The sequence below is a fragment of the Acomys russatus genome, chromosome 19 (genome assembly GCF_903995435.1).
Source record: "Acomys russatus chromosome 19, mAcoRus1.1, whole genome shotgun sequence".
In the NCBI taxonomy this organism is placed as follows: Eukaryota; Metazoa; Chordata; class Mammalia; order Rodentia; family Muridae; genus Acomys; species Acomys russatus.
In genome coordinates this window covers 51,188,512-51,208,338 of record NC_067155.1, presented here as the reverse complement: position 1 = coordinate 51,208,338, position 19,827 = coordinate 51,188,512, and the positions used below count along the sequence as shown (strand labels likewise).

The 19,827-nt window shown below is 50.7% G+C and overlaps 1 protein-coding gene and 1 non-coding gene across 4 annotated transcripts in view; one reads left to right on the top strand and one right to left on the bottom strand.

The window, feature by feature from the left end:
- Window positions 1-19,827, bottom strand: part of Scarb1 (scavenger receptor class B member 1) — a 68,363-nt gene that overhangs the window by 438 nt on the left and 48,098 nt on the right. Inside the window, exons 7-12 of one of the 3 annotated variants that reach the window (XM_051161433.1) lie at window positions 18,324-18,490; window positions 12,481-12,599; window positions 10,024-10,097; window positions 6,179-6,230; window positions 5,078-5,224; window positions 2,438-2,577 (exon numbers count right to left, since the gene is read on the bottom strand). In XM_051161433.1, the coding sequence (XP_051017390.1) occupies window positions 2,449-2,577; window positions 5,078-5,224; window positions 6,179-6,230; window positions 10,024-10,097; window positions 12,481-12,599; window positions 18,324-18,490 (688 nt within the window). In that variant the 3' untranslated portion in view covers window positions 2,438-2,448. The remainder of the gene's footprint in view (window positions 1-2,437; window positions 2,578-5,077; window positions 5,225-6,178; window positions 6,231-10,023; window positions 10,098-12,480; window positions 12,600-18,323; window positions 18,491-19,827) is intronic. The other 2 variants (XM_051161431.1, XM_051161434.1) reach the window with 2 other exon arrangements.
- On the top strand, window positions 6,697-6,798 carry LOC127204095 (small nucleolar RNA SNORA28). The gene has a single exon (XR_007832446.1). It is a non-coding gene; the product is annotated as a small nucleolar RNA SNORA28 (small nucleolar RNA).

Here is a 19,827-nt window from a genome sequence, read left to right as displayed (position 1 = left end):
AGCAAGCCCTTGTTGCCAGAGAGAAAAATGAGAGTTGACTGTAGCCTGGCCTTTCCCAAGAAAAACGTACATGACAAATCTGCAAGGAACCGGGCAGCGAGGGCAGCTGGGCAGATATTGCCCCCCGCCCCCCCCCCCCCCGTCTTGTCTGCTCCCTGTACTATGTTTGACAGAGGAGGTTTTAGGATGGGAGACAGACCAATGAGAAGCAGATGTTCGAACATTTCCCTAAAGGCCACTCTGTTCACAGCACCTGGCCATACAGCCACCCGTGCCTCCCCCCCACCCCCCCCCCCCTGCCCCTTACAGCAAGGCCCATCTGCCCAGAGGGACCATAATCAGATAACAATACTCTTTGGGCTAGTGGCGGCTGGCCCTGTTTCCCTTCTCCTTCAGCAAACAACAGAAGCCCCTAGGGGCCACCCCCACACCCAGGTGCAAGGCAAAATGTGGGGCCTCACTAAGTCTTACTCTTGGGCAGACAGTGAGTGTTGGGTGGGTGGGTGGGGTGAGTCCCCTGTGCAAGGACCCGCATGTCTACCCCACCTGCAGAAGCTGGCTATTAGAGGACACTGCTCTCCCTAGCGCACGGCCAAGGGCGGGGTGTCTCCTGGGGTTGGACACAAGCTACTCTCCATAGCCCAAAGGAATCTTCTTTTTGTTTGTTTGTTTGTTTGTTTTTGAGACAGGGTTTCTCTGTGTAATAGCCCTGGCTGTCCTGGAACTCTATTTGTAGCCCGGTCTGGCCTCGAACTCACAACGATCCACCTGCCTCTGCCTCCCCAAGTACTGGGACTACAGGTGTGCGCCATCGTTCCCAGTTGCCCAGGGGAATCTTTTTTTGTTTTTTTCCAGACAGGGTTTCTCTGTGTAGCCTTGGCTGTCCTGGACTCGCTTTGTAGACCAGGCTGCCCTCGAACTCACAACGATACTCCTGCCTCTGTCTCCCGAGTGCTGGGACTAAAGGTGTGCGCCACCACCGGCGGGCTACTGAGGGGAATCTTAAAGCCAAACAAGGGCTGGATCAGGCTGGGAAGGTAAAGAGGAAACCCAGTTTTGTTCATTCTACTGGGGTCTGGCGAGGGTCTATGAGCTTCATTTGGGCTAAAGTGACTATTGAGTCTCTGCTTGGGGCCCCCGCATTTGTCCACTGAGAGTCCCCTATCTCCCTCCCAGGAAGGCCTTACCTGTCCTCTGGCATTACCAAATATCACCTGCAGAGGGCACCATGGCTGGAAGGCAGCAGGACCCAATCCAGAGCCCCGCCCCGTTTCCTGGAAGCCCCACCCTTCCTCAGCAATAGGAGCAAGTGGGGACCCATTTAGCTGCAGAGCCCCAGCCTGCTGGGCCTTGCCCTCCTTCCTCCCCCAGGGAGGTGGCATCCACCAAGACAGTTACCTACCCACCAAAGTTCTGTTTTATTTTCTTCTCAGACAGCTGACATTGCCCCTAGGAGCCCAGCAATGGAGCTGTGGCCTCCACCCTCCTAGCTCCTTCCAAGGAAGCGCTCACACCCAAGCTAGCTCAGAAGCTAAAACAGCAGCTTCTGCTGGGACACGACTCACCTCTGCTAACCACAAATTGCAGGGCCCATAGTTCTTCCTGTCACTTCCCAGGCAAGGGACACACCCTGTAGGGTTCGGCCTCTCCTTAGGCCCCCAGGGATCTGAAGATCTCGGACAAGTGCTGTCCTGGATCTCCTGCAAGGTGGCCTGCTGAGTAAGCCAGGATGCCAGCTGTACCTGAATCGGTTGGTGAGCCACTAGGACCACCGATCCCAGCACTGCACAGGGCAGATCTAAATTCAGACTGTATAGAGTAGTCTGTTACGCATCCTACCCTTAGGCCTAGGACAAGTATACAGCTGGTGCTCAAGCAATGCTGATTTTCCTCAGTCTCAGTCACTTATTCTGGAATGGAGCCAGTGTGTCCTCTTACACCCTTTGATGTCCGGAAAAATACAGTTGTCAAACCCTTTAGGCTGTGGGAGTCCCTGGGCTTCCAGGATGCTCAGGGAGGGGGCCGGCATTTAGCAAACCGCACGGGATGGAGCACGGAAAAGCCACTGATCTAACCTTCATTTTTTTTTTTTTTTTAAAGATTTCTTTATTTATTATGTATACAATATCCTGCTTGCAAGCCAGAAGAGGACACCAGATCTCATTATAGATGGTTGTGAGCCACCATGTGGTTGCTGGGAATTGAACTCATGACCTTTGGAAGAGCAGTCGGTGCTCTTAACCTCTGAGCCATCTCTCCAGCCCCCTAACCTTCATCTTTAACAGGACCTCGTAAATGAGAGTCACTGACTGAAGGTCGAAGGAATGGACCCACTGGGAAGGCAGGAGGGCGGCTCTCCACGCCACCGCCACCCTGGCAGATTGGAACGAATGGATCTTCTAGGATACAGGTAGGTGGGGGTGGGGGTGGGGGTTACCTGGTACGCACCTACAGCTTGGCTTCTTGCAGCACCGTGCCCTTGGCAGCTGGTGACATCAGAGACTCAGAGTAGGCCTGAATGGCCTCCTTATCCTGCACGCCCTTTTTACTACCACTCCAAAATAAAAAGCATTTCTCCTGGAAGACAACCAAGCTAGTTTATATTCCATGCCGTGTCACTGGAAAGTCCCCCAGAAGGAAAGGGACAGAAGAGATTAGGCTTGCAGAGTTGTCCTCCACCCTGCACCATGGGGGCGAACCACCCTGGAAGATGGGCGAGCAGAGTGTCAGGGAGCCGCCGATGGGAAGCAAGCAGCAGCAGAGGTAGCCCCAGCAGGGCAGGCCTGGTGAGTGTTAGGGTTCCTCTGGTCTGGTTTGGTGGGGCTGGACTTAAACCTAAGGCCTTTCACTTAGCTAATATATTTTTTATTTGTTCTCCTTATGAATGACGTATGTGTGGGTATGTTGTTTACCAGCAAGCAGTTAAAACAAGAACTGAGACACACGCACACGCGCATACATACACTTGAGGCCTAGCTCTGTTAGGGTAAGGCTAATAGGATATAGATGGCTTCTTTGGCCTCTGATGAAACCTGCAGGGCAAGCAGCCTTGACCCCCGACCCCGAGGTACAGTTCCTCATCTTGTTTCCGTTTTCTCCTCCAATGGTTGACTGAAGGCCGCTGGCTCAGCTCTCTCTGGGCAGCATGAGAGAAGAGGGACACCAGCCTCCAAGGCCAGACAGTGACGTCCAGCACATACTCTATCCCGCAGTCAGCATGGTGAAGCCAGAGGCTCCCAGATGCCCCTTGGAGATGACAAGAGTCCCTGGGCTGGTGTTTGGAAAGGGAGGCGGGTGCTGGTGACTCGAGAGGACTCTGTCCTTCCCACAGCAAGCAAGCAAGCACACCCTAAGAAAGAAAACCAGCCGACTGACTGAGGCACGAGAGCAGATGCGAAGGTCCCCTCACCAGGCAGGCACAGAAAGCTGGGCCTGTGGCCCCAGGACATCTCAGGTGGGACCCTGTGGGTGGCTCTGCTACAGGGGTTCAAAGGTGGCCCTTGACCCCCCTCATCACAGCTGATCATCGTAAGATCCCCAACTACCCTGGCCCCATTAACTATAGTTATCAGCACCAGGTGAGGGGACTTGATTATGTTCTGCTCATTGTGGCAACCCCAAGATCTATGGATACAGCCTCCAAAAAATTCTCACCACAAGTGGACAGATGTCACTATATCCAGAAAGGAACTAAAGTTCTACTCAAATCCTTTCTCCCCCCCTGCCCCCATTTGCTTCCTGCTTTTGTGGCTGCATGCCCTAGAGAGTTACATTTTTCATACATTTTTGCTTCCTTCCTTAGCCCTGCCTGAACCACACTATCTTTTGTTGAAGTTCCATTTGTTTTTCTGAGACAAGGTTTCATGTAGCCCAGGCTGGCCTCAAACTTTACATGTAGCCAAGGATGACTTCAGTGTCTCCTCCCTCAACCTCCCTCCCAAAGGCTGAGCTTAGAGGGGTGAGCCACCACACCCGGTGTGAAATGGTCATTGGATTTCTCTTTTCTTTTTTCAGTTTTTCAAGACAGAGTTTCTCTGTGTAGCCCTGCCTGTCCTGGAACTCACTCTGTAGACGGGACTGGCCTTGAACTCACAGTGATCTGCCTGCCTCTGCCTCCCAAGTGCTGGGATTAAAGGCATTCACCACCGCACTCAGCTGGAACACTTTTCTTTTTTTCTTTTTTAATCTTTTCATCATTTTTTTCTTTTTTCTTTCTTTCTTTTTTTGAAATTTTTTTTATTTTTGTTTTTTTGAGACAGGGTTTCTCTGTGTAGCCTTGACTGTCCTGGACTCGCTTTTGTAGATCAGGCTGGCCTCAAACTCATAGCGATCTGCCTGCCTCTGCCTCCCGAGTGCTGGGATTAAAGGCGTGCGCCACCACTGCCCACCTTTTTTCTCTTTCTTTCTTTCTTTCTTTTTTTTTGAGACAGGGTTTCTCTGTGTAGCCCTGGCTGTCTGTCCTGGACTCGCTTTGGAGCCGAGGCTGGCCTCGAACTCACATCGATCCGCCTGCCTCTGCCTCCCGAGTGCTGGGATTAAAGGCGTGCGCCACCGCGCCCGGCTCTTTTTAATCACTTTTGATGAAGGATTTTTCTCTGTTAGTGTTGAGGATTTGAATTCAGCGTCTTGCATTTGCTACACAAGCACTCTATTGCTGACCTACAAGCTCAACCCCATACTCTGATGTATTTAGGTTAAATAAAATTTATAACTGATTTCACTTGTTTCTCTTGACTTAGGAAATTTAAGCTCAAGATCCTACATGTGGCGCCTTGCATTTGCATCTCACACCCAGCTCCGGCCCATCACATTTCCCTTAGGTAAAATTATCTTTTCTGTTTGCTTTCTCAGATCAGGCCGGTCCCCAGTCCCCCACCTCCAGCAGGCACTTCCCAGAGCCTGTTACCCACTTGCTGGTCAAATGACTGATCTAGCTCCCACCGGGGAGGGTCCGGGGCCTTCCAGGACTGGTAAAGAAGAATCAGTGCAAGGTGCGAGAGAGGTGCTAGGATGAGAGCTGGCTGCAGGAGACCAACTGGAGCACAGAGTCCTTTGCCGGGCTGCCCAGCCCACTTACCTGGCTGCGCAGCTGGTAGATGATGGGCACCAGCAGTAGGAGGCCACCCAGCCCCAGCAGCACGTACTGCGCATAGTGAAGAATCTGGGGCATCAGCACCAGCTGCGTGTAGAACGTGTTCAGGGGCTCGCCGCCCATGGTCCCGCTCTGCAGAAGGACAGCCGGAAGGGCAGATGGCTGAGGCGGGCCGGAGCTGCACACTGGGTCCTCCCGTACCCTCCCTCTGTGTCTCACCCCTTCCAAACTCAAAACAGAGAGCCTCAGTGGCGCCTTGGCTGGAAGTCCAAGGAGAACTACATTTCCCAGACGCCCTTGCGTTTGGCAGGGCTGTGTGATGATGCGCTGGCCAATGGGGGGACGGACCTGGCCCCAACGCCCCTTGCACAAGATTGATTTCTTTCACTGGTTAGAATCTAGTCTTAGGACCTGAAGGGCCACGAGAAAGATCAGGAGGGCTACATGGTGGCCTGATGCCGAACTCTATCTCTGAGCACTGCTCAGACAAAGAGGAAGTGAACTTGCCTGGCATGGTGGCACATGCCTTTAATCCCAGCACTCTGGAGGCAGAGGCAAGGGGGTCTCTGTGAGTTCAAGGCCAGCTTGATCTACAGAGCAAGTCCAGGACAGCGAAGGGTACACAGAGTCAAAAAACAAACAAGCAAAAACCCAAAAAAAGGAAGTGAACTTGACCCTTGGGGGCCATTAACAAACCCTAGGGATGGCTCAGTGGTTAAGAGCACTGGCTATTCTTCAAGAGAACCCAGGCTCCATTCCCAGCGCCCACTGTAATTACCCATCTGTAATTCCAGTTCTAGGAGATCCGATGCTCTTTTCTTGGCCTCTGCGGGCACCATACACTCACATGATATACATATACACATACATAAACACATACATACATTCATACATACATGCATATAGGCAAAACCACCATAAAAATAACTAAATTTAGGTACCAGAAGTTAACCTAACAGCATCAAAGTAAAACAAAGTTAAATAAAATAAACAAGCTAGGCCCGTGCCTCTCCCTACCTGCCTCAGGTACCATGCAGACCCCTGCGACCCCTTCCCCACAGCCCTCTACTGACCTCACAGCCTCACCTGTTCAAACCATACTATCGGCAGGACCACAGGCTTGATCTTCCCTGTTTGCCTGGAAGCAAGGGACACAGAGTGAGTGACCGAAGAAGATGACCCAAGAGTGGAAGCTAGGTTTGAGGTTAGGGGTGTCATGTTGATGAGTGGTAGAGCTTTTGGGGTATCCTGGGAAGGCCTTGGTTCAACCCAGAAGACTTCACAAGAAAACGTGACAGAAAGATGTAGGGGAGCTCGGAAGGCAAGGCTTCCGTCCCCAAGCCCCACAGGATGGAACAGGCTCCCAAAAGTTGTCCCAACCTCCACATGTGCATTGTGGCATGCACTTGTATAAACGTACACGCACAATACAATTAAAAATTTGGCTGGAGAGATGGCTGAGCAGTTAAGAGCACTATGGTCCTGAGTTCAATTCCCAGCAACCACATGGTGGCTCACAGCCATCTATAATGGGATCTGGTGCCCTCTTCTGGCCTGCAGGTGTACATGCATTTCGAGGACTCAGTATATAAAACACATAAATAAATACACCTTTAAAAATAAATAATATTGCTATCGCAAAAAAGTCTAACCTATTCCGGTGTTCTCTTCCTCATGAGACAAGCCGTTACATAGGCTCAAACAGTATTTAAGAAGAAATAGGCTAGTAATGAGCGGAATTGCCTAATGTAGAAGATAATCATGTTTCATGAGGTTTTCTCTGATCTTTGGAACTTTGCTTTTACCTATGGTGGCAAAAGATTTCCTGGCCCCCATTTTGGGTTTACCTATATTTGATCTAGGTGCCACCTCGCTAAAATTGACCTTTCTTTAAAAAAGCAGCAGTCACGTCTGCCACTCACTAAACAGCGGTCCTAGAGAACTAAGGATTCGGCGCTTTCAACTTCATGCTGCTTAAAAGTTTTAATATTTTCTAGTGCTTAAACAGTTCCCCATTAGATCTAGTCCAACCTTTACGGTTTGTCTTGTTAACAGTAATTTTTTCATTATTGTGTGCATTTCTTACGGAATTTACTATCCCATCTCATTCAGAGTCAAAGCCAAGAATTCATTTTTGTCTTCCATCTACTCAGTATAAACCTCTCCATCTTGGGAGAGGCCAGTGCTGGAGAATAAGAATGTCACAGCTGATACTGAGCATTTAAAATATTGGGGAGGGGTTCTTTTGTATCCTTTTCTAGAATCTGTGGGCACTTGAATACATAGCATTTGCTCTCCTACATACCTAAATATTTTTTAAAGATTTAAAATAAATAAATAAATAAATGATAAATGATAAACAGTGACTTCCATCCCCCATGGAAACCTGGGTGGCTGCATCCGCTGCTGTCTACAGCTGAACCTGCCCTCCTCCTCCTTCTCCCTCTGCCTCCTCCCCTCCTTGGCCCCCTCCCCCACAGGGGTCCAAATCGGCAAGGCCTTTAATATGCTCCAGAGGCTAGAGGAGAAAATGTTGAGGTGCTGGAGGCAGAGCATTTGCCGCTCAAGCATATGAACCTAAGGTCAGAGCCCCCATCCCAGGCTAAAAGCTGTGTGTGGCTTTCAGCCTCTGACCTCAGGGCTGAGTGGTGTAGAGACAGGAGGCTGGCTGAGGCTTCAGTGAGAAACCCTGTCTTTGTCTCAAGGGAAGAAAGTGGAAGGGGACAGAGCAGGACACACTGCATCTTCTTTTCCTCGTTACACCTGAGCACAAAGTGTGCATGAAGTGGGCGGTGGTGGGGCACGCCTTTAACCCCAGCACTTGGGAGGCAGAGGCAGGCAGATCTGAGTTCAAGGCCAGCCTGGTCTACATAGTGAGCTCTAGGACAGCCAGGGCTACAAAGAGAAACCCTGTCTCAAACCTGTCCCACCCCAAAGTCACACAGACATAACATCACAGCCACAAGGAGGTGTGTGTGTGTGTGTGTGTGTGTGTGTGTGTGTGTGTGTGTGTGTGTATGCAGGCTGCACCCTAAAGCTGAAGCTGAGGAACTGGGGTTGTAGCAATAACACCGCAGTAGACTTTGGTTCCTTACTGGTCACAACTACTGGCAGAAGTTCACAGTGCTGAGGGCAGTGGGGACAGGGAACAAAGATCCGCGTTTCTGCCACCTCTCCATAAATCTATAAAGATTCTACAGAGTATTTTAGGCAGTGGAACAAATCAATGTTTGGAAGCTGACCCCAGGAGCTCAGGCCCATGGCCAGCCCACTTTGGCCTCCAGTTTCTTTCTTTCTCTCTATTATTTATTTAGCATCATGAATACAGTGCTCTGCCTGCACATACACCTACAGGCCAGAAGAGGGCATCAGATCACATTATAGATGGCTGTGAGCCACCATGTGGTTGCAGGGAGTTGAACTCAGGACCTCTAGAAGAGCAGTCAGTGCTCTTAACCTCTGAGCATCTCTCCAGTCCTGGCCTCCAGTTTCAAGAGCCTGGATGAGCCAGATCCAGTGGGGCAGGACTTGTTCCAAGTTCAAGGCTATGATGAGCTATAGAGCGAGTATGAGAGCAGCCTCGGCAATTTTAGTGAGACCCTGTGTCAAAATAAAAAGTGAAAAGAGGGGGACTGGAGAGATGGCTCAGAGGTTACGAGCACTGACTGCTCTTTCAGGGGATCCAGGTTCAACTCCCAGCACCCACACGGCAGCTCACAACTGTCTGTAACTCCAAGAACTGACACCCTCACACAGACAATACATGCAGACTAAACACCAATGCACATGAATAAAAATAAATACAATTTTTTAAAGGAGATTTTTTTTTTTAATGAAAAGAAGGCAGAGGGTATAAAAAAAAGTGCATTTCCAGCATGCATGAGGTCCTGTGTGCATGTGTGTGTACAGGAGCCTAGGTGAGTCAGGTGACTCCTAGCCTCAGTTTCCCCCACAGAAGGTCAGAGCCGGGCTCTGAGTATGAGATCTGCAGGCTCTCTGCTGGCTTTGTTCCACTCAAGCCAAGAGCCCACCTCTTCCTCACTCACATCTTCCTAAGTGGTTCCCAGGCATTTGATCTGTGACACCGAGGAGTAACCAGCCTGTGGCTCCAAGGCTGGACTCTTTTTTTTTTTTTTTTTTAAGATTTATTTATTATTTATACAGTATTCTGCCCACATGTGTGCCTGCCCACCACAAGAAGACACCAGATCTCATTACAGGCGGTTGTAAGCCACCATGTGGTTGCTGGGAATTGAACTCGGGACCTTCGGAAGAACAGACGGTGCTCTTAACCTCTGAGGCATCTCTCCAGCCCCAAGGCTGGACTCTTACTGCCAAGCTTCTGCCTGGCAAGGACAGAATGGGGCAGGATCCCTGGGAGTCTCACATAACTACACATAATTAAAAATAAAGTCAAGGGGTTGGGGATTTAGCTCAGTGGTAGAGCGCTTGCCTAGCAAGGGCAAGGCCCTGGGTTCGGTCCTCAGCTCTGGGAAAAAAAAAGAGAAAAATAAAATAAAGTCAAACCATGGAATGGAGAAAAATAGGCCAGTAGTTTAGAGCTCTGGCTGCTCTTCCAGAGGACCCAGGTTCAAATCTCGGCACCCATACAGGGAGTGGCTCACAACTGTCTGTAATTCCAGATCCCCGGGGACCCCATGCCCTCTTCTGGCCTCTGTGGGAATTGCACTTATGTGGTGCACATACATACAAGCAGGCAAATCCATTCCACTACTGGTTTGGATCAGCCAATCTGACTAGTGGGAGAAGAGACCTTAGGAAAGGGGTTGGTGCAGCCTGGGTCTCCATCCAGAGCAAAGACACCTTCATAGGGAACACAGAAGTGGATAGTGCCATGCCACGCCTGCCTCCCCCCAATGAAGCCTCCTGCTCCCTGATGCCTTCAGAAGCTGTGGCCCTACTCCACTTACCCAATGCCCTTGACGGATTTGATGTAGAGGCTCATCTGCAACTTCACTGAACAGTTCATGGGGATCCCAGTGACCTGAAGCAGAAAACAGCAAGGACAGATATCATCAGACCATGGGGGCCAGTCCCCAGCCTGCTCCAGGCCCGGGGCCCCGAGAGGCTTCTCACCCACCTAACCAGGCACTGCGCTGGGGCATCCACCCTGCTAGAAATTTCCCCCACACCCTTGGGAAATAGATGCTTCCCAAAGGGATCAGATGTCTGCTATCTCAAGGTCCCTTCTGTATAGCCACTTCGTCACCAGTGGGGCGATCCTCATCCGGGCTTTTGCTTGCTTTTTTTGTTTTTAAAGATTTATGTACTTATTTATTATGCATACAATATTCTGCTTGCCTGTACACCTGCACATGCACACCAGAAGAGGGCACCAGATCTCATTATAGATGGCTGTGAGCCACCATGTGGTTGCTGGAAATTGAACTCAGGACCTCTGGAAGAGCAGCCAGTGTTCTTAACCGCTGAACCATCTCTCCTCCCCCCGCTTGTATTTTGTGTTTTGAGACACAATTTCCCGTGGCACAGACTGGACTCCAACTTGGCTATGTAGCCGGAGATGACCTTGAACGGCAAACCTTCCTGCATGCACCTTGTGAGGGCTGGCTCATGCCTAACTTTACCTGGCGGGTGGCTGCTGGCATGGAAGCCAGGGCTCTGTGCACTCGAGGCAAGCACTCTCCTGACTAATCTATATTCCTAGCCACCCCTAAGACAGTGCCTCCCAGTGCCTCCCTTACTGGGCACCACAGTAAGGATGTCTTCCGCGTGTGTTTGCATTTCCCAGTGGCTCAGGGAGCCAAGCGAAGGGCCTGATCCAGACTGAGTAGGTTTCACTGCACAGCAGCTTTTGGCCTTTTGTCTCTACTCGGTACCTATAGAGTATCCTGCCACTCCCTAGCAGAGACAGCAACAGAAAGCTTTCTTCATGTGGCTCTGTTTTCAAAAGGAGAGGCTTAAAAAAAAAATCACCAGGAGAAGTGACACTTGTGTCATCTAAATGAGGTAGAAGGTTCTAGTGTGAAATGAGAAAAGGCTGGTGAAAAGAGACCTCGGTACGAGGTTCCAGAAGTGAGTACGAGGGGTCTGTGGTCACTGTTTCTCCGCTGAGCATGTACTTAGCCCTGCCCAGATCATGAGACCCTTGCAAGGATGAAGGGGGGCAGGAGGCCGCCCCTTGGACTATGGCCACCCACAGCAGAGGCCAAGGACACTGCCTTGCCTTTGAGCCCAGCGCACCCAGGTCCCTCCTGCCCCCAGGGCAAAGGGAAACTGGGCAAAGGCCTCCAGAAACCAGATATGACTTTTGGACAGAGTCACAGGTATCATAACCGTGCGCATAGATCCACTATGGGTGGGCTGGGTGACCCTCCCCAGGAAGCCTGCCAGGGCAGGTGCTCAGTGTCAGTCTTGTAACGTGAGTTCGAGGGGTTCCCCTATTTGCTAAGCTAGGGTGTTGGCTGCACTGAGCCACAACCGTTTGCATAAACTAGACAGTTAATACCAGACACCTGTGACCTCTGGGAGTCTGGGGCGTGGGTCTGCCCCAGGGAGGAGGGTCCCTAGTCAACACCCAGGCCCCTACTCTGAGGGGCTTTCCTGAGATAAAACACCTACATGTCTGGCTCTTTGCTGGGGAGTAAGGCACAGCCTGGGGAAGACATAAGACAACGTCCTCCCATTGTGCACCCTCTCTACCCTTCCTCTGCAGTAACCCTCAGCTGTGAGCCAGCTGTGATGGTGCACCTGGAGGCTGAGGCAGGAGGATTGCAAGTTCAAAGGCAGCTGGAGGCACAGCTCAGACTCAGCCTGGCCTTCCATATTGCACACAGTAAAGCAAAAAAGTTTTTTTTTTTTTTACAAAATTTCCTTAGGGCATCACAGTTGTTCAGGTAGGCTAGGAACCTAGAGAGTTCCCAAATTAATGACAAAGCCCCCAGCCCAACTGCACACATCCTACAGTGACCAGAGGTAGAGAGGGCCTGTCTAAGTGTCATTCTCCTGGTCCTGCCTGGTGGACGGAGGTTATTACAGGACAAATTCCTCACACTGATTTTTCTGTGAGACGCTGTGGCCCGCACTGATATCTAGAAATCTTTAGTGTCTTGACACTGTCAAGGGTATCTCTGGTGCAGGAGACATCCCGGCTGATATTTCTTAATTAATTTACTATCTTATATCTTTTTTATAGGCCCCAATAAAAAAAAGCAATGACATCACTGAACTATGGAATTGGGGTGAAGTAAGACCTTTGGTGGCTCGAAGTTCTAGAAGTAGCCACTGTGGAAGGTACTTGCCCTAATTTAAGCCAGCTCTGTGTGCTCTGGGTGTGTGTGTGTGGGGTGTGTGGGGGATGGACAGTGGCCAACGGAACCAGCCCCAGACTCTAGCAGGAAACAGCTTACCGGATGGATGTCCAGGAACAGGGAGTGCTCCCTTGGGTCAGGGTTCAGACCAGTGATGGCTTCGGCCAGCATGGGGTCTGCATTGTAGAAGTGAGGGTGGGACAGAAACAGAGGCGCACCTGAAGGAGGCGAGAGAGAAGGGTCAGAAGACAGGAACTCCACATCAGCAGGGCTAGGTGCCACGGGTGCAAGGACACAGGCCTGTACAGTAAGCGTAAGCGGTGGCATTAACAAGACTTGAACACGGGGGGGGGGGGGGGGGGGAAGGGGGGGGACCAGGCGGGGAGAATCTTTCTTTCGCTGCGTAAGGAAGCTGGGCACAGGACACAGAGCAGGGTGGGTGGACCCAGGATGGCTGATTCCAGGGGAGTGGGGAGAGGGTAGCTACTACCAGGCAAGGAAAAGACATTCTTGGTGGGAGTGTGGCTGAGGTGAGAGCACAGAGGCAGAGATTCAAGGCCTCGGGCTGGAAGCGCACGAAGGAATCATGGGAGATGAAGAAGGAAAGGAAAATTAAAGGCACATGAATTTGAGAGCGGAAGCAAAGCTTTGAATGCTAACCCAGGTACATGGGCTGTTTCTGCAGGCGTTGTAGCTCAGGGGTGCTCATGAGCTGGTCTCTGACATCCACAGGAGGGGACGTGGCGGTACTGGCAAGAGACTCCCACCCAGGACCCTGAGGCAGGACACTGCCACCAAGCAAAGTGGCTCAACATAGCCATCTTAGGACAAGGATCTGACGTGTGAACTATGAGCCTCCCTCAGGAGACCACAAGAGGTAGAGGTTAAGAGCACTTGGCTGTTCTTCCAAAGGTCCTGGGTTCAGTTCACAGCAACCACATGGTGGCTCACAGCCATCTATAATGAGATCTAGTGCCCTCTTCTGGTGGGCAGGTGTACATACAGGTGTAACGCAGTATACATAATAAATATATATATATTTAAAGTTGTGGGTTTTGTTTGTTTGTTTTTTGTTTTCTTTTTGTTTTTGGTTTTTCGAGACATGGTTTCTCTGTGTAGCCTTGACTGTCCTGGACTCGCTTTGTAGACGAGCCTGGCCTTGAACTCACAGCGATCCGCCTGCCTCTGCCTCCCAAGGGCTGGGATTAAAGGCATGCACCACCACTGCCCAGCAAAGCTTGTGATTTTTTTTTTTTTTTTTTTTTTTTTTTTTTTTAGCTTTTTCATTCCAGGAACTCTAAAATTAAAAAAGGAAACCCCTGGAGAGGTGGCTCAGCACTTAGGAGCATCCTTGCTTTAGCAGAGGACCTGGGTTCTGTTCCTAGCAGCTATGTCAGAAGTCACAGAACTGCCTGTAACTCTAGCTGTTTGGATCTCTGGTCTCAGCAGCGACCTGCGCTTATGTGCACAAACACAGAGAATATACACCACATAATTAAAAATATTAAAAAAGTCTTAAAAACTAAAGCCAGACATGATAGCATACTCCTTGAATTGGGAGGTGGAGGCAGGTGGATGTCTGTGAGTCTCATCCCAGTCTGGTCTTCAAGAAAACCTCAAACCCCATCCCTCTTGCTGAAACTTTGTTGAAGTTGGTGCTCATGTGTGGCCTGTGGCCTCAGGTTCAAGCGTGGGTTGAGAGTGAAGGCCAGGATGTTTTCGGTGTGGGGGTTTGATCCCTTGCCCCTTGCCCCTTGGGTTCTCAAACACCCTTCATTGTTCCCTGTGGTTCTCCTTGTGGGCCATCTTAAGCCACGATACAACACAGTTCACTGAACTGGCTGCCACCACCATCTTCAAGTGCAGGTGTCCAATAGGAGAGCGCGGTACCTGTGCCACAGTGGCAGACAAACGCCCTAGCAGAAGGTGCGTGTGGGCAGGAATGCAGCTGAGAGCAAGGGTCCCTGAGATCCAGGTGAATCCTAAAACCTTCGAAGCTCCAGAGAGATCTTAAGTGGTCCTGTCAGAGAGACAGGTAGATGACTCTTGGAGAGGCCTTCAATACCTTGTGAAGACACAACACCAAGGGTAAAACAGAACAGAAAAGAGAAATGTGGTCAGTCCCTGAGGCTGAACGTCACCTCCATGGACCCTCTAAAGTCACCCTGGGCTTGTTTTCAGTTTGGAAAACCTCCTATGCAAACTGTGAATGGAGACACCAGCAAACACCAGAACCCCATTTCTACAGGAGGGACACCATGGATCCTGAGGAAATAAAGCCACTGCCTAACCAGACCAAGAAGACACAGATTCCAACAGAGAGTCACGGCTGCCAACACAGGCCTGGTGCATATGGCACACCCATGTGGCCTTCTATCAACAGATGTGTTTCATCTTTTTTTTTTTTTCCAAACACCCTCAGAGAGACGCACCCGGGCAATAAGTATAATTAATTTACAGCTTTATGACCCGTGTATTCAGACTTAACTGCTCAGAATTACCCGAGTCGTGATTAAAGGCACTCCAGGAAAGGTCTGAGGTGCTCCCAAGACAGGGAGATGAGACACAGGGGAGTCCTGAGTCCAAGAAATTCTTGTGACCAGAAAGGGAAACCTATGTACGCTCTTTATCTTCAGATAAAATACCACAGAAGTGCAGACTCAGGTGCACCCCCTCCACGGCACGTGCAAGAATGCTCTAGAACCACCCTTGTAATAGTGAAATGCTAAGAGAGAGGTCCATGAGCCAGGAAGAGGTAATGCAAGCAGAATTAGCCCTACCATGGAATACCACATGACAACCTAGAGGCCACACTATCAGCCCCCCATCGTGCCCCATCTGGCCACATGGACCATATCAGTGTGATGGGGGTGGCATCGGGCCGTGACAGGGAAGAACACACACCACGACGCCATCTACATAAAAACTAATGCTAGGCAGAGAGTGGCAAGGCCTAAAGTCAGGCCAGTGGGCAGAAGGAGCAGGAAAATGCCAGTTCCTGCAAGGTCTGCCTCACTGTGGGGTTGTTGCTGGCAGCACGGCTGTGCTCCCTACCATTCGAGCCCCTCCTCCCCTTTCTTGTTCTCAACCCCCTCACCACCCCATGTCAAAGAACAAGCTTTGGGGGTCGGGAAAATGGCTCAGTCGGGAAAGTGCCTCCCAAGCATGAGGACCCGAGTTCAGGTCTCCGGCATTCACATAGAAAACCAGATGTGGTGCTGCCTCAGCCCTGGGAGGCAGAGACAAGAGGGTTCCTGGAGCTTGCAAGGTCCAGGATTAGTGAGAAAAATCTGTGTCAAAATTTAAATTGCCGGGTGTGGTGACCCACACCTGTGATCCCAGCACTTGGGAGGCCGAGGTAGGCAGATCTCTGTGAGTTCGAGGCCAGTCTAGTCTACAAAGTGAGTCCAGAACAGTCAAGGCTACACAGAGAAACTCTGTCTTGAAAAACAAAACCACCACGAACAAAAACAACAAAAATTAAATAGCAAGTGACTGAGGAAGACACCCGCCTCCGGCTTCCATGCGCACATGTGTCTGTACATACCTCCCGTGAACACGCACGCTTATACTAACACACACACACACCCAAAAAACCAAAACAAAAACCAACTGCAAACACAAGTACGTGTAGATTTCTCTGACACAGCTGAAAGTCTGTCAGCAAAGCTCTGAGGGAATATAGGCCTGGCACTGCTCCTGTGGTCTTTGTGACCCAGCCTGGGCAATCAGCACAGCCTAACCCCTGCCTCAGGGCCTACTAGATCTCAGCTGGACCAATTGGAGCAAGCCCTGGGATGTCTGTTGGTACAAGGACTAACGTAACAGCTCAGCCACACATGGAGGGGGGAGGGGTGGGCGGGGGTGGGTGTGGGTGGGGGGGGGGGGGGAGAAGGGGGGTGGGGAGTAGCACAGAAGTGGGGTCATGGATGGAACTTCCTGCCCACAGGCAAGGTCTGCACCCCGTGCCTTAAGAACTTTACCCACTAGGCAACAAGTTCCCCAGTTTGGCCAGGCACCTGCCACCTGCTACAGACATCTGAAGGCTTTGTGCAGCCGGTGACCTGGTAGGCACCAGGGAAACCCCACCTATCATCTCTTGCCTTCTCTCTCACCCCTTCGGCAGCAGCCCCAGAATCCACTTCTCTAGCTACAAAACAGTGTTTTACCCAAACAGGCTCTGAAAGTCACAGCCAGTCCGAGAGAGGCCTTGTTGCATCAACCACCAGACCCCAGGTCACCACCAAGTGTCAGGCCTTCCAGATATAGATTCTAGAACAGGCATGCCTCTGTCTCTGCATCTTTCTTTGTTTCTTTTCTTTTTCTTTTTCTTCCCCCCCCCCCCCCCCGAAGACAGGGTTTCTCTGTGGTGGTTCCTTGGCTGTCCTAGAACTCTCTTTGTAGACTGGGCTGGCCTCGAACTCACAGAGATCCACCTGCCTCTGCCTCCTGAGCGCTCGAATTAAAGGCGAGTGTCACCGCGCCCGGCTTGTCTCTGCATATTTCAACACTCTGTGAGCAACTACTAACAGGTCGTGCAGCTTAGAAGGTGAGATGAGGGTGGGGGGTGGGGGGAACGGCCACTGGGTTTGCAGTCCAGGAAGAAGACAGGCAGGGAAGGGTTAACTAGCACGGAACAGTCATGAGTAGGCGATAGAAAGGCACAAAGAGAAGGTACCAGAGCCATGGTTGGAGGGCCAGAGGGGATGGAAGACGAGGGGGGCCTCTGAGAGGATATGAACAGAGGAAGCTTTTCATCTCAAGTTGATTTGCATCTGGTGTGACATGAGTTGGCATGGGACCGAGGGGACCACAGTGCCAGACTGGAGAAGAAGCTGAGTAGGAAAAAGAAAGGCTGCCCTGAGAGGTGTAGGAGGTACCTGGAGCTGCCTGGGCCTGATCACCAGGTGAGGGGTGAGGGGTGCGGCATGGTGTGATACCCAAGTATCCAAATTGAGTAACAGAGGTGGGGCACCGCAGGGGCTGGCACAGGATTAGAACTCAGTGCTGGCGCCAAGGGGACACAGCCAGCGCCAAGACTGACACCAGACTCGGCTGAAAAGGAGAGTTCCACACCACAGCAGAGCTACCAGCTTGAATGAAGGGCGGACTCTGCTGAGCTCTTGCTCCCCAGCAGGTGAAAGGCCCCAGGAGATGTTCCCCCACCCACCCACCTCAGCGGGCAAAGGACCCAGGCTACAGACCAGCTCTTATACAGATTCCTTAGTTTCCCCGTGGGTCCCATCCCATCATCTCTGGGGCTCTGAAAACTGTAAGAGTTGGAAAGAGGAGATCATAGAATGAAGTGTTTTGGAGGCAGAGGCAGGTGGATCACTGTGAGTTCGAGGCTAGCCTGAGCCTGGTCTACAAAGTGAGTTCAGGACTGCCAAGGCTATACAGAGAAACCCTGTCTTGAAAAACAAAACAAAACAACAAAAATTAAAGAAAAAGAAGAAAAAGAAAAAAGAATAAAGTGTTTGGAGGGGATCTGGTGTCGGGGTACATACCTACCATATGGGTACTCACAAGGCAGTGGCAGGGAGAACACATGTGAGAAGCCACCAGTCTCAAACTACCCAATCTCAAACTGGATGCTAGGGTAAAAAGGAAGGGACTACGCGAGCCAAGGAATGTGGTGCCTCCAGAAACAGGAAGCGGGCAGGGGCGGACTCCTTTCCATAGCCAAGAATCAGGGCCCACTGTGGGAATCTTAACCTCAGGACAGGACCCTTCGGACTTTGGAGCGAAGTGACGTGCTGGTGGGACATTTATCAAGGCGGCGTTATCTCTTCCACTTAGCTTTAGCTCCCTATCTGTAACACTGAGATCATCCGGAGTGCAGAGACCAGAGATGAATGGGACAGCGAGCTGCCAGCAGATACAATCCCGGTACCACCCTCTCACCTCGGCCCAGAGGCGAGGAGCACGCACAGGACACTCACCAAAACGGCAGGTGCTCACATTCTGAATGCCGGACTCCAGGCATGGGCAGAAGCCTTCGTTGGGTGGGTAGACGGACCCATTGGCAAACAAAGTTTTGGGGGCTATAAAGCGATAAGTTGGGATGCCTTCAAATACCCTTGAATCCTGGTAGATGAGCTTCATGGACCTGCGGCGGGGGGGGGGGGGGGGGCGACAGGCAGGGTGAGAACTGTTCCTTAACTATAGAGACTGGGGCACCCCTGCAGAGGAAACCAGGGGAACTGCTGGGACACTAGCCACCTGTGGCTGGAGGAAACTTCATTGGTCCCTCGGCTCCCCACCCACCAATCCATCCCCACACCTAGGCAGATTTAAAACCAGAAATCACACACACACACACACACACACACACACACACACACACACACACACACATACACACACAAAGAGAGAGAGAGAGAGAGAAAGAAAGAAAAACAAAACCCCAAAACACAAACAAACAAACAAAAACCCATAACTCAACCCAGCCAGGCATGCCCTAAGCCAGCAGTTCTCAATCTGTGGGTTGCGACCCATCCCCCCAAAAAAAAGACCATCGGAAAGCACTAATATTTGCATTATGATTCATAACAGTAGCAAAATTACACTTATGAAGTAGCCATGAAAATAATTTTAAGGTTGGGGTAACCACAACATGAGGAACTGTATTAAAGGGTCGCAGCATTAGGAAGGTTGAAAACTGCCCTAGGCCCTGGGTCCTGGGTTAACCTCCCTTCTGGCATTGTATAATGTGGTGATGAAAGACGAGCCATCAGGTGGTGGAGACAGGAGGATCAGGAAGCCCAGGTCATTCCTGGCTACACAGCATGTTCAAGGCCAGCCTGGATGAGATGAGACCCTGTTTCAAAAACATTTTTTTAAAAAGATTTATTTCTTATTTATATAGTATTCTGCCCACATGTGAGCCTGCCCGCCACAAGAAGGCAACAGATCTCATTATAGATGGTTGTGAGTCACCATGTGGCTGCTCGGAATTGAACTCAGGACCTGTGGAAGAGCAGACAGTGCTCTTAACCTCTGCGCCATCTCTCCAGCCCTCAAAAAAAAAATTTTTAAATAAAAACAAAACAAACAAAAAAAAAAAAACAAAAAATATTTGAGGCAAAGTTGCACCTTACTGTCGACCTGGTAAATTTTCTTGTTTCCCAAACAAGAAAGAAAGCCAGCACTTGCACAGTGTCCTGCTGTGTTAGACGTGGTCATCTGAGATAATTGGAAGTTTACAGAGCTCCTGTCCCCTTACAACGAAATGTCATGCTCTCTTGATAGGACTGTAGAAACCAGGGCTTTGGGCAATGGTTGCCTGTGGATCTCCATGGCCCCACTGTCAAGTTGTAATGAGATGCCATCCATAATTTCCCTCACGCATGCCAGGCGATGGTGGCACACACCTTTAATCCCAGCACTGGGAGGAAAAGGCAGGTGGATGGCTGTGAGGCCATCCTGGTCTACAAAAGGCATCCA